This window comes from Cucumis sativus, chromosome 2 (genome assembly GCF_000004075.3).
Source record: "Cucumis sativus cultivar 9930 chromosome 2, Cucumber_9930_V3, whole genome shotgun sequence".
Classification (NCBI taxonomy): domain Eukaryota; kingdom Viridiplantae; phylum Streptophyta; class Magnoliopsida; order Cucurbitales; family Cucurbitaceae; genus Cucumis; species Cucumis sativus.
In genome coordinates, this window is record NC_026656.2 from 4,381,289 (window position 1) to 4,394,530 (window position 13,242).

The 13,242-nt window shown below is 29.7% G+C and overlaps 2 protein-coding genes and 1 long non-coding RNA gene across 3 annotated transcripts; all 3 read right to left on the reverse strand.

Moving 5' to 3' along the window:
• Positions 1 to 525: 525 nt before the first annotated feature.
• On the reverse strand, positions 526 to 4,106 carry LOC101213785 ((R)-mandelonitrile lyase 1). Its single transcript, XM_031880723.1, has 4 exons — positions 3,964 to 4,106; positions 3,175 to 3,822; positions 1,896 to 2,742; positions 526 to 909 (listed from the first exon to the last, which is right to left on the reverse strand). Exons 1-4 carry the CDS (start codon positions 4,058 to 4,060, stop codon positions 870 to 872), a joined length of 1,632 nt encoding a protein of 543 aa, XP_031736583.1. The 5' UTR covers positions 4,061 to 4,106; the 3' UTR covers positions 526 to 869.
• Positions 4,107 to 5,826: 1,720 nt separating this feature from the next.
• On the reverse strand, positions 5,827 to 8,827 carry LOC116401960 ((R)-mandelonitrile lyase 1-like). Its single transcript, XM_031880482.1, has 4 exons — positions 8,675 to 8,827; positions 7,801 to 8,451; positions 6,619 to 7,465; positions 5,827 to 5,980 (listed from the first exon to the last, which is right to left on the reverse strand). Exons 1-4 carry the CDS (start codon positions 8,778 to 8,780, stop codon positions 5,941 to 5,943), a joined length of 1,644 nt encoding a protein of 547 aa, XP_031736342.1. The 5' UTR covers positions 8,781 to 8,827; the 3' UTR covers positions 5,827 to 5,940.
• A 2,705-nt stretch (positions 8,828 to 11,532) lies between these two features.
• Positions 11,533 to 13,182, reverse strand: LOC116401961. The gene is made up of 2 exons (XR_004214280.1): positions 12,708 to 13,182; positions 11,533 to 11,788 (listed from the first exon to the last, which is right to left on the reverse strand). It is a non-coding gene; the product is annotated as an uncharacterized LOC116401961 (long non-coding RNA).
• Between the last annotated feature and the right edge of the window lie 60 nt (positions 13,183 to 13,242).

Below are 13,242 nucleotides of genomic sequence, written 5' to 3' on the forward strand. Positions count from 1 at the left end.
AGCTTTTGCTATGTCTTTAACCATACATTTGTTAAAGATTTTATATAATTATTTAATTAATAACCACTATTATCAGTGTCTACATAATCAAACATTGATGTATGTTTTTATATATTTATGTAGGTGAATGAAATGATGTCTTAGCCAGAGGACTAAAGAACCAACAATGGCAGTTAGCTCTTACCCACAATATAACTGTGAACACTTATATTGAATTTTGTTTGTATTTTGAAGGTTAATTTGTGTTGTTGGTACATTTACAAAATACTTTATTTACCCCCTAATGTATCATTTTAGACTGCAACTTTAATTAAGTAAATTATTAAATACTTTATTTTGTAATTTTAATACTTTATGAATGTAAGTATTAGTATTCATTGTCGTGCGAAATATTTATGTGTGTAGATTAAACTAAATTTGAGTTAAATTATCTTTCTCGTAGCCATAAGTTCAAGTTATAGAAAGATTTATATAGCTAAAAACAAAATGCTATCAAAAGGTTATTATAATTATTAAAATAGTTGGAAACGATTAAATAGCATTATTATGCTTAATATTACAATTACAAATACTATATTATAGCTTAATATTACAGCTATAAATACTATATTATAGCGTCGAAACAATGCTATTATATGTTAAGCTATATAAACTTATTATAGCTCTAATGAAAAACGCTATCAAATATTTTTATAGCAACGTATAGAAGCTATATCTTCATACTCTACGATAGCATTCGTTATAGCTTTGAAAAAACGCAGGCTGTCAGGACTTTTGAAAAAGGCTATAAGAAGTCTATTACAACCTTTTTCGTTAACTATCATATGTGTTGTTAGCTCTGGTGGTGCAAGTTTAATTATTACACTCTTTTAACTTGATCTTTGTTGCAAAATCTTAAGGCCAACATACCTGCGTGGCCATTTGGAACTTGTTATTTCATGGAAATAGAAGATCAACAAAAAAAAATTTAAACTTTTCAAATAATACATAACAATATTTTAAGAAAATTATTTTAAATGACAAAACTATTTAAAATATTTATAATATATAACATAATTTTAGACTCTATTAATAGTAAATACGGATATAGAAAATAAAACACTCATAGATAATGATCTATGATAGATTTATATCTTTGTCTAAAATTTTGCTATATGTTTCATAAATATTTTCCTGTTAAAGACCACTTTGATCTACTATCCCTAATATACATTTAATTCTTTTAATTCTATTCTCTAAATGTCCCTTGAAAGGTTCATATTAAGAAATTTAGAGGAAAAAAAAACAATTTCAATTTTAGACTCTAAACCTTCGTTGACTACGAGATATCTTATTTAGTTTTATATTTTTTTTTTCCATATTTTTTAATTTTAATTTTTATATATCTTAATAAAACAGTTGAATTCTTAAAACAAAAATTATTGGTTTTTACTTGATTTGATATTATATTCAAATTCTTAAGTTTAAAAGTGTCTTGTTGTCTTTAAAACTACCATTTCAGATCTCTTCAATTCTTTTGTTAAAGACATTAACTTAATAATTTTATATCTAATTGACTTCGTAAAAGTTTTTAAATATTAAATGGGTGAATGAACAAAACTTAGTAGACACCAATCCATACATGGAAAATAAAACAATTGAAGTTTTAGAAAATGATTAAAAAAATTTTAATTACAAATTTTTTCTCTAAGGTTGAAATTATCAAGAGGGCCACATTTAAAATTAAGCCTTATATATCGTTAATAAAATCTTATAAATATATAGTTCCTTTATGAATTAATGATGTATCCATTCCTTCAAGTTAGGACTAAATTTTAATTATTAGTTATAAGTACTAAATTTAATTTAATTTCTAATTATTAGTTATATGTGAATAAATGTAAAGTAGTACTCACCGGCCAAGCATCATGAGGGTGGCCATAGGATTAGTTCCTGGCGAGACAGAGAAAGTGGAGCCATCAACTACACGTAAATTTTCAGTTTCGATCACTTTATAATTACCGTCCACAACTTTTCCGACCAAACATCCTCCATGATAATGCCAATAAGTAGCCACCGTTTTCTTACAATATTCTTCAACAGCGCTATCATTCCACAAATTTCCCGGCAATGGAAGCCCCAAAAACATAAATCCTTTATTACCCTTCAAATTCTGGGTCTTAATCTTTTCCAACGTTGGAGTTTTAAACACATCTCCCAATTTTCTTACACCTTTAACACATCGAGCAAGATCATCAGGATGGGAATAATAATTGAACCGAACAATGGGATTCTTCTTCACATCAATAGAGGAATTTAGTTTAAGTGAGCCTTTAGAATGAACTTCGGAGAATTTCCCAAAAAAAATGGCTAAGGTTGGATTAATTGAAGTGGGATGAGGAGGAAGAAGACTGAAAGTTGGTGGAACTAAAAATGGTGAAGGGCTAGCAATAGATTGGAAATAGATATTGTCTTGTAAAATTCCAACAACTTTTCCTGATGTAGGAACCACTTGGAATGGAAGGATAATGTTTGTCCCAAAACGGGGATTGTCGGTCATGGATTGTCCGACATGTGGTTGGTGAAGAACGACAGGTAGCTTTAGGGATGAAAGATGAGATTTTGGACCAATTCCACTTAGAAGGAGAAGTTGAGGACTTCCAATGGCTCCTGCACTTAAAAAGATTTCTCCTTTTTCATGAATGAATGCCGTGTGTAACTTTCCTTTGGAATCTAAATATGAAACTCCATTTGCTGACAAATCTGCATGTTTATAATATAATACATGTGAAAAAGTGTGGAGTTGATAAATTATTTAGACCCTTTAATTTGAAACTGATTTAAACTTGTTTCACTTGGTAGTAGATTTTTGTTTATAATTGATATGAAAGGAAAAAGAATCCTAACCTTTTTATTTATGACTGATATGGATATAGATTATAAGTATGAATAATTATTCTAGAAACAAAAGGGGATAAAAGGGAAAAAAAAATAACAAACTTCTGTTATTATAGATATCTATATGAATATATATTATTGATTATTAATACTAAACATCCATACTGATGGTGTTATCAAAATAAAACTTTGTTAATAGAAGAATGGTTTAAATCGTGAAACATGATTAGATTGTTTTTAATTAGGTTTACTTTAGAATTATTGAATCTAATACATTTATATTTAATTAGGACTAACCAGAGAAGAGGATTCTTCGGACTGTGGCTTCAATTGCAACTTTTAGATTCTTGGGATCAGCCTTATTTAGAAGCTCCACAGCTCCATGCCTATTTCCTTTATCATCAATGATAGAGCCTCCAGTTTTAGTACCTACAAGATGCCTCAAATCAAACCCATTATCGGGAACAATACCCCCTTCCAACAAAGCACTTCTAAAAGCAGATTGCCAATCTTTCAAAATCGGTTGTGATACCACACTCTCTTCAACCCATTCATAAGCTTTCTCCACCAATTCCATGTCCCAATCAACACCTGCACTTTCAAAAAACTCTTTATGTGCCCTTGAATAGAACCCGGCATTGACCATGCTTCCACCGCCGAGGACTCGCCCTCGAATGTTCTCTACGCCGTCCTCCGAGACGAAATGTTGGAAGGGAGTTTTGCCATCATCTTCTGTATCAAAAGCCTTCAATAGACCTTGTTCATTCAACACAGAAGGATATTTGTTGGGGTCACTGCCTCTTTCAAGAAGGAGAACTGAGAACTTTGATGATAATGTTGTAGCTAATGGACACCCTGCAGTTCCACCTCCTATAATTATGTAGTCAAATTCTTCTTTTCTTGGTAAATCGGTAGCATTATGTACAAACTTCATGTAGCTAACATCTGAAAAAGGAAAGTTCATACCAAAATAAGTATCAATGAAGGTAAATGTGATAAAAAAAAAAGGTGACATGTTACAAACGTTGAAAAACTGTGAGCCTCATTCTGACGATAACTTTCTGTAACAATTTGTAATCGTAGTACCTTGATTGGGGATAGCATGCGAGGAGTGAACTTGTAATTGAAAGATAGAGATTATAAGGTTGAGTATGAGAATGTTAGCCTTAGAATAATTCTCCATTATTTCCAAAAGCTAAATTTGGGGATACAAGCTTCTTTTGTTTCCTGAAGTTTACAGCCGTTGGTATATATACATACAAGGTTTGACTTTTGATTTAAATGAATATACTTCCATTTTTTACTTTTTACAAAATACATTTTTACTTTTAACTCTTTCAATGACAAATGTTTAAATTTCAAGAATAACTATTAAACACTTATGTATGTTTGATTATTCAACTTCAATGTCTAAGGGGCAATTTGAAAAACAAAAATTGAAAATAAGGGATCAAAAGAAAATAGAGTTATGTTTTTGGTACCAGATTTATAAATTAAAATTCAATTTAAACAATTGGTCCAAAGACCACTAGGTTGAACTCTTCTTTTTTAAAAAATTTATTATTTCATGTATTTTATTCGTTTTTCATCTTTTAAATATTTTATCTAAACTATTTTTTATAAATTTAAGTTAAATAAATTTTTAAAAAATGAGTTTTATTAAATTTATAAAAAATCAAAACAAAATCAAATCAAACGATTTAATATTAAATTAAATAACTTTTCAATCTTTAAATAACATAAAAAAAATGTATAACAAAAAAAAAATATATATATATATATTAAAGCATTTAAACTTTAAATTATATAAGAATTTTCTTTTTAAAAAATCAATTTAATGACAAGATTTGATTTAACATTTTTTAAATTAAATTTTGAATTTAACTTTTTTACCAAATGCTCGTACTTTCTAAAATGTACTTTTTTTTCTCTCCTTATTTTTATATCTTTCATTGATTCATTATAAATTTTTTTATCATTCTTGTTACTCCATGGAATGACAATTCTCTAATTGAAAAAGAGAAAAAAAACATAATGTTTAGGTAAGAAGAAAACTGAGATTGTTTTATCTTTAATAGGAAAAACCAATAATTTATTCAACCGTAACGATTACTTAAAAAATAAAGTTAAAAATTTCATGTGGTATTTAAAGAAATTAAGGCAAATTGTTTTGAGAAAACTAGGAAGATTCGATAATTAACTATACAAAATTTGTGTAATAAGGTTAGAATATGAAAAAACTAATAATTTTATTTGCACGTAATAATTACATCAAAAAGTAAAAATTTGACATCGTATTTAAAAAAATAATGAAAAATGTTTTACGAAAATAGGACATTTTGAGAAATTAATTATACGAAATCTGTGTATTGGATTTAGAATACATATTTCTTTAAAAATCAATAAATTGTTCGCACGTAACAATTATGTAAAAAATTGTTGAAAATAGACGTTAGATTTAAAGAAACTACTAAAAAATATTTTACGAAAATAGTATAATTTAATAAATTAAATATACGAATTTGTGTTGGATTTAGAATACGAATTTTTTGAAAGAAATGTATATGAAAATAAATTTCATAACACTACCTACATAACACTTACCCCAAACACATCTTATCATAATACTAGATTTATCATAACACTAACCTTTCATATCTCAATCTTTCCCCCAAACACACCATATCAGTTATTACCAACCAAACATTCTTTAATTAGATTGACAATATACCAGTTTGATTAGTGTAAGTATCACTTGGCTGTCACAGTACTATGACAGATTTATATATATTTTTTATGACAGATTTAATTGGGGATGGCATGAGATCTCTTTAATCCTATTATTAATAATTTTGGTTTGAATTTTTATTTAGATGCTAACTATGGCTAGTAGTAATTAAGATATACATTCATTAGCTTTGTTTGTTAAGTAGGAAAAGAAATTAAAGATAAAAAAAAACCATTATCAACCACATTTATTCATTAGAATTTAAACATAGGATACAAGACCACATAAACAAGAATGTGTTATGAAATGGCCTAATTAGAATAGTTTAATCACTTTTAACTTGATCTTTCTCGCAATATATTAAGCCCAACATATCTGCAAAACAATTAAAAAATTGCCAGAATTAGATAGAGTAAAGGGCAATAAAATAATCTAAACCATAATTTAACTTTTTAAAAATCTATATCGTCTTTGAGTACAAAGTACCAAATTAAAGAATCAAATTTCAACTCCATATATTGTTAAACTAAAAGCTGCACTAACTTCTTTTTGAAGAAAAAAATATCAAAGTGTAGTTTATTTAAACATTTTGCTCAATAACATATTTTTCTTTTTTTTGTATTTGAAAATTAAATCTATTTTTTTTCGTGATCTACATTTGTAAGTACACTAGTTAATTTTTAATTAAATTCAAAATAAATAAAAAAAGTGTCTAGAAACCCTTTTTCTTAGTTTTCAAAATTTGCTTTGGTTTTTAAATCATGGGAAAAAAAAAGATAACAAAATACTAAATTTAGAAGTCTACGAATTTAATATTTAAAAAAACAAAAATTCAAAATCAAATTGTTATCAACAAAGCTTAAATAATTAAAATATTGTTTGATAAACATGTGATTTGTTCAAAATTATGTTATAAACAATATTTCGATCCACTTTGTTTATTTGGACAAATATATACAACAAATTGAAAACATATATAGTCAAACAAACATACATATAAATATAAAACTCACCGGCCAAGCATCATGAGAGTAGCCATAGGATTGGTTCCAGGTGAATCAGAAAACGTGGAGCCATCTACTACACGCAAATTTTTAATTCCCATGACTCTATAATTGCCGTCGACAACTTTTCCTACCAAGCATCCTCCATGGTAATGCCAATAAGTCGTCACTGTTTCCTTACAAAACTTTTCAACCACACCATCATCCGATAAATTTTCCGGTATCGGAGGTTCCAAAAACGCAAAACTTCTCTTACCCTCAAAATCTTGTATCTTAATCTTTTCAATTGTTGGAGTTTTAAGAAAATCTCCAAATTTTCTTACTCCTCTAACACATTTAGCAAGATCGTCAGGATGAGAATAGTAATTAAATCTAACAATGGGATTTTTCTTCACATCAGTTGAAGAATTCAATTTCAAGGACCCTTCGGAAAAAACCTCAGAGAATTTTCCAACGATGGTGGCTAAGCTCAAATTGACGGAATTAAATCTATGAGGAAGAAGGCTAAATGATGGAGGTAGTGAAAACGGTAAAAATCCTGTGATAGATTGAAGATGGATATTGTCATCTAAGGTTCCAACAACTTTTACGGCTGTGATAACCAATGGATATGGAAGCACTATATTGGCAGTGAAACGAGGATTGTCAGACATGGATTGGCCGACATGTGGTTGGTGAAGAACGACAGGTAGTTTTAAGGATGAAAGATGAGATTTTGGGCCAACCCCACTTAGAAGGAGAAGTTGAGGACTTCCAATGGCTCCTGCACTTAGAATAATTTCTCCTTTTTTGCGGATGGATGCTGTGTGTAACCTTCCTTTGGAGTCTGAATATAAAACTCCACTTGCTGATAAACCTACACAAGTCCAAGAAAAGAAATCAATGTGATACAAAGTTGGAGGAAGCCATTTATGGAACTAGTAGGGGTGTAAGTGGTTCCGTCCGACTAGGTTTTTACAGAAAACCAAAACCGAACCGTTCATTCGGCAGAAGAATTGGTGTGAACCAAAGCCGAACCATATATAATCCCAAACCGGATGTAATAGTGTGTTAAATATAAGGACTAAACTGTCAACATTAAGATTTCGAGTTTTACGTATCAATATTAATGGATTTATCAACAACCAAATAGTTATAGTTATATCAATGAATTAAAATAATGTGAGATTCACTATTCCATTTAGCACTAACCAGAAAAGATGATTTTCTCTACTGTGGCTCGGACGACAACTTTAAGATTATTGGGTTGAGCCTTATTCAAAAGCTCCACAGATCCATGTCTATTTCCTTCCTTATCAAAGATTGACCCTCCAATCTTAGTCCCCAAACGATGGTTCAACTCAAATCCATTATAAGGACCAACGCCAGCTTCCAACAAACCATTTCTGAAAGCATATTGCCAACCATTATTCAAACTTGCTTCAAACACCACACTCTCTTCAACCCATTCATAAGCCTTTTTCACCAATTCCATGTCCCACTTAACTCCAGCAGTTTCAAAAAACTCTTGATGTCCCCTTGAGTAGAACCCACCATTGAGCATACTAGTACCACCAAGGACTCGTCCTCTTAGATTCTCCACGCCATCCTCGGAAACAAATCGTTGGAAAGGATTTTCTCCATCGTCTTCAACCGTGTAGACGTTTAAGAAACTTTGTTCCTTCAATACAGAGGGATACTTGGTTGGTTCACTACCTCTTTCAAGAAGTAGAACTGAGAAATTTGATGTTAATGTTGCAGCTAATGGACACCCTGCTGTTCCTCCCCCTATTATTATGTAGTCGTATTTTTCTTTTGTTGGTAAATCACTAGCATCATGTACAAACTTCATGTATCTAAAATCTGGAAAAAAGAAAAGAAAAGGAATAATATATTTATGATGAGAATATTAAAGGCAATTAAAAAAATATTCACTCGATGAGAGAAATCAATAGATATGCTGAGACATCCCAATTAGGTTGACATGGAAGCATATTCATTAGGCTCCAAGCCCAAAGATAAAGCGAGCAATGCAAGGAGGCAACCATAATTAAATGATGTTGGAAGAAAAATGGGGTTTTATTACCTTCATTAGGTTTAGTGTTTGAGGAGAGGGAGACTCCCAATTGAAACTGAAGCATAGATATGAGAATGAATAGAAGAAAGGAAGCCATAATAAGACTATGCTCCATTATTGTGTTTTTTCAAATTTCTTTATGTGGAGAGGGCATGTCTGAATGTGTATATATAGAAAGAGATAGGAGTTTGAATTTAAAATAATTTGACATTCTCGTGATAGCTAGCTGTGATGTATACAGTTGGTCAAATTTAAACAACACAAAGAAAATGAACTTTTACTCTAAATCGTTTTTAGAGAAAAATAACATGATTAGAGAAATACCATGTCCTTTCATTTTTATCATTCTTGTTACTCCATGGAATGACAATTCTCTGATTGAAAAAGAGAAAAAAAAACATAATGTTTAGGTAAGAAGAAAACTGAGATTGTTTTATCTTTAATAGGAAAAACCAATAATTTATTCAACCGTAACGATTACTTAAAAAATAAAGTTAAAAATTTCATGTGGTATTTAAAGAAATTAAGGCAAATTGTTTTGAGAAAACTAGGAAGATTCGATAATTAACTATACAAAATTTGTGTAATAAGGTTAGAATATGAAAAAACTAATAATTTATTTGCACGTAATAATTACATCAAAAAGTAAAAATTTGACATCGTATTTAAAAAAATAACTGAAAAATGTTTTACGAAAATAGGACATTTTGAGAAATTAATTATACGAAATCTGTGTATTGAATTTAGAATACATATTTCTTTAAAAATCAATAAATTGTTCGCACGTAACGATTATATAAAAAATTGTTGAAAATAGACGTTAGATTTAAAGAAACTACTAAAAAATATTTTACGAAAATAGTATAATTTAATAAATTAAATATACAAATTTGTGTTGGATTTAGAATACGAATTTTTTGAAAGAAATATATATGAAAATAAATTTCATAACACTACCTACATAACACTTACCCCAAACACATCTTATCATAATACTAGATTTATCATAACACTAACCTTTCATATCTCAATCTTTCCCCCAAACACACCATATCAGTTATTACCAACCAAACATTTTTAATTAGATTGACAATATACCAATTTTACAAGTTAAACTCTACATACTTTAACATGCCAAAATATTGAATACCCATTTAACTTGTTTGGTTGGAGTTTTAATTTATTTTAACATTATGACTTTTAACTAATTAATTATAGTATTTAAATGCTTAATTAATGGCCACGACAACTCATTTTTACTTTTGCACACAACCATCCAATTCAAAATACTACCTAAACATACAATAAAATTTAACTCAACTAATAAAATATCATTTTATTTTCTATAAAATCTCTTTTATTTTCTATAAAATCTCTTTTATTTATTGTATTGTTGAATATTTAATTTTTTTTTGTTAAAACAAGTTAGTTTCTTAAATTTGGATAAATAATGTAGTTTTCAAAAATAATTATTAAAATATTGTAGATGGAAATACTATGTTTGAGGTTAGAGAAGTGTTTTAGTTGGTTAGAGAAGTGTTTTAGTTGCTTCTGAATGTCATTCTTGAAGAGAGTATATATCTTTATGTCTCAACCCAAAGGTTATAATCCGACGTCAGGAGCAAAAAGTTTGCAAGCTGAATCGATCCATTTATGGGTTGAAACAAACATCTAGATCTTGGAACATTAGATTTGATATTGCGATCAAATTAATCTTACGGTTTTAACCAAATCGTTGATGAACCTTATGTATACAAGAAAATCAACAAAAGTAAATGGCTTTCTTAGTACTTTATGTGGATGACATCCTTCCCACTGGGAATGATGTAGGATGCCTAACTGACATTAAAACTTTGGTAGTAGCCCAATTCCAAATGAAAGATTTGATAGAGGCACAATATGTTCCAGAGATCTAAATCATTAAGGATTGTAAGAACAAAACGCTAGTACCGTCTCAAGCAATCTATATCGACAAATTGTTGGTTCGATATTTGATGCAGAACTCTAAGAAGGGTTTGTTACCTTTCTGGCATATGGTTCACTTGTCTAAGCAGTAGTGTCCTAAGGCACCTTAAGAAGTTAAGGTTATGAGACGTATTTCCTATGTCTCAGTTGTGAGTAGGTTAATGTATGTTATGCTCTGCACTAGATCAGACATTTGTTATATAGTGGGAGTGGTCAGTAGATATCACTTCAACCCAGGGTTAGACCACTGGACAACAGTTAAAATTATTCTCAAGTATCTGCTACAAGAAAAATGGTCTACGATGACAGTTATTTTCTGTCGCGAATAAAATTCGTGACAGTCATTTACAGTCATAGAAGCGGGAGTCATGGAAAGTCCTTCCATGATAGTTTTCGAAAACTGTCGTAATAAGATTTTTCATGACAGAAAATAAATGTCGTTAATTACTATTTTATGACAACAAATAACTGTCATATTTTATATTATGACAATAAAGAACTGTCATCATTTGCGTATTAACGACAATTTAAAAATGTCACAAATTCGTTTATTATGACATTTTTTAAATGTCAAGAATATGTCAATCGTGACAGTTTTTTTAAAAATTAAATGTCAATGTTTTGCTATTTATGACACTTTTTTCTGTTAAATATAGGGCAATCCTGATAGTTTTTCTTATAAAATAATGTTATTGTTTCAATATTGACGACAGTTATGAAGTGTAACGAATTCATATATTATGACATTTATTTCCTGTTGCAACTTCTTCAATTACTATCGTTTTTTCCTGCTCTCCTTGTCGCTCCACCATTACACGAACCATTTGAACGACAATAATATTATAATACATAAGACCCATATAAAAACAAATAGTCGACACTTTAATATATATACACCATAATACACTTTGTAATATTCGTACATTTTCAATCAAGTTTTGAATAATTTACAAGTATGAAATTACAGTCTTTAATCAAAACTAGTGTAAATATCATCATAATGCATATAACATGATTTTCTGTACAAGCATAAACAACCAAAATATAGAATACAATCTACATACCAATCTTCCATCTTCATCTCTAAACAAACCAAAAAGTGTTCTATCCATCAATTGCTCCAAGTTAGATTCATTGCTTCAATAGATTCTTCCAAACCTAGTAAGAAAACAAAATCTCATTTTAAAGTATGACTAAATAACATCTCAACCCTTCATTCCAGCCACCCTCCCAACATAATCAAGAATAGTGAAAATGGCACACACATAACATATGTCTAAACCCTTTATTCCAACCCCCCAAGTGAAAATGGCACACATAAAATAAAAATTAAGAAAAAGACTACCATAACTGCAGGATAGTCATAACACTTCAACATGTATTTAGGTTCAAGAACTACCAAACCACCCTCAAAAAGGTAAACTCACACCCACGTTGTCATAAAATAAAATATGCCAGTTATTTGAAGTCGTTGAATGTTGATTAACGACATTTATTTCATGTCATAAAATAACCTATTGCGACAGTTTTTGAAAACTGTCGTCAAAGGACTTTCCATGACTCCCGTTTCTATGACTAAAAATAACTGTCGTGAAATTCGTTTACAACAGTAAATAACTGTCATCATAGACCACTTTTGTACTAATGCACACACATAAAGTGGTTCTCTACTTTAGCCAAGAGTTGGAGCTTTGCTCCCCTATAACTGAGGGCACTCAAACCCCAGATAGGAAAGACAACATGGGTTTTTGGCCTAAAGCTCACTTAAATGTTCAAATTAGAGACCTCTAAGCTGGTATGACAAGAGAGTACCACAAGTCATTGTTAACTTTGAATATAGACAGTTTAGGTGAGCTCTTTGTACCATTGATTGTAACTCCAACATTTCAAGGAAAAGTAATGTTTCTTTCTGCAGAAATAATAATCAACTGTTGCACTTACGAAAAACATTACGCCCCTTAAACCAAAAATTTGGGTATTTTCCACCATACCATCTAAAATAATTAAGATATATATGTTGCATACAGCCAGTAATTATATTACATAGTAACTATATTTATCATAGTTCACAACACACCTAAAGAAGGTTGCTCCTGAAATCGTATAATTCAGCAGCTGCCAAGACCACATTACAAAGATGGTTGCTACAATAAACCTGAAAACAATAATGGAATCAAAAGCTTAAAGAATAGCTGATTATTATAAGAACCACATCCCAGAACTGAAACACAAACAACATCACAAGAATTATTCCAGCATCTCTATCTTCAACTTTATCCGGACTCTCAATTATCTATTTCATTATCAAGATACATAGATGGGAGAAATAAAACAATAGTTGAATGACTTGCATAATTGAAAATTTTGAGCTCTTTGGATATTATTGAATTCTTCAATTAATCCGTGGTCAAATTCTAGAATGTCGTAACATATATGAGTCTATCACTAATAATAGGTGTTCATCAATAATATACTTTTATCACTTGTAATAAATCTATCAGTGATAGAAATTTATTATTGTTAATAATTTTATCATAATTGATAAGCTTCTATCAAACGGTAGAAGATTAGTGACAAGATAGTTTTTACAATATTTTAGTTAATTTTCCCAT

Coding starts and splice junctions, on each gene's coding strand:
- LOC101213785 (XM_031880723.1), bottom strand. CDS start 4,060: ATGGAGAATTATTCTAAGGCTAACATTCTCATACTCAACCTTATAATC. Junction 3,823..3,963: donor GCATGCTATCCCCAATCAAG/GTACTACGATTA, acceptor TTCCTTTTTCAG/ATGTTAGCTACATGAAGTTT. Junction 910..1,895: donor ACCCTCATGATGCTTGGCCG/GTGAGTACTACT, acceptor ATGGCCACGCAG/GTATGTTGGCCTTAAGATTT.
- LOC116401960 (XM_031880482.1), bottom strand. CDS start 8,780: ATGGAGCATAGTCTTATTATGGCTTCCTTTCTTCTATTCATTCTCATA. Junction 8,452..8,674: donor AAACACTAAACCTAATGAAG/GTAATAAAACCC, acceptor TCTTTTTTCCAG/ATTTTAGATACATGAAGTTT. Junction 7,466..7,800: donor AGAGAAAATCATCTTTTCTG/GTTAGTGCTAAA, acceptor GGACTTGTGTAG/GTTTATCAGCAAGTGGAGTT.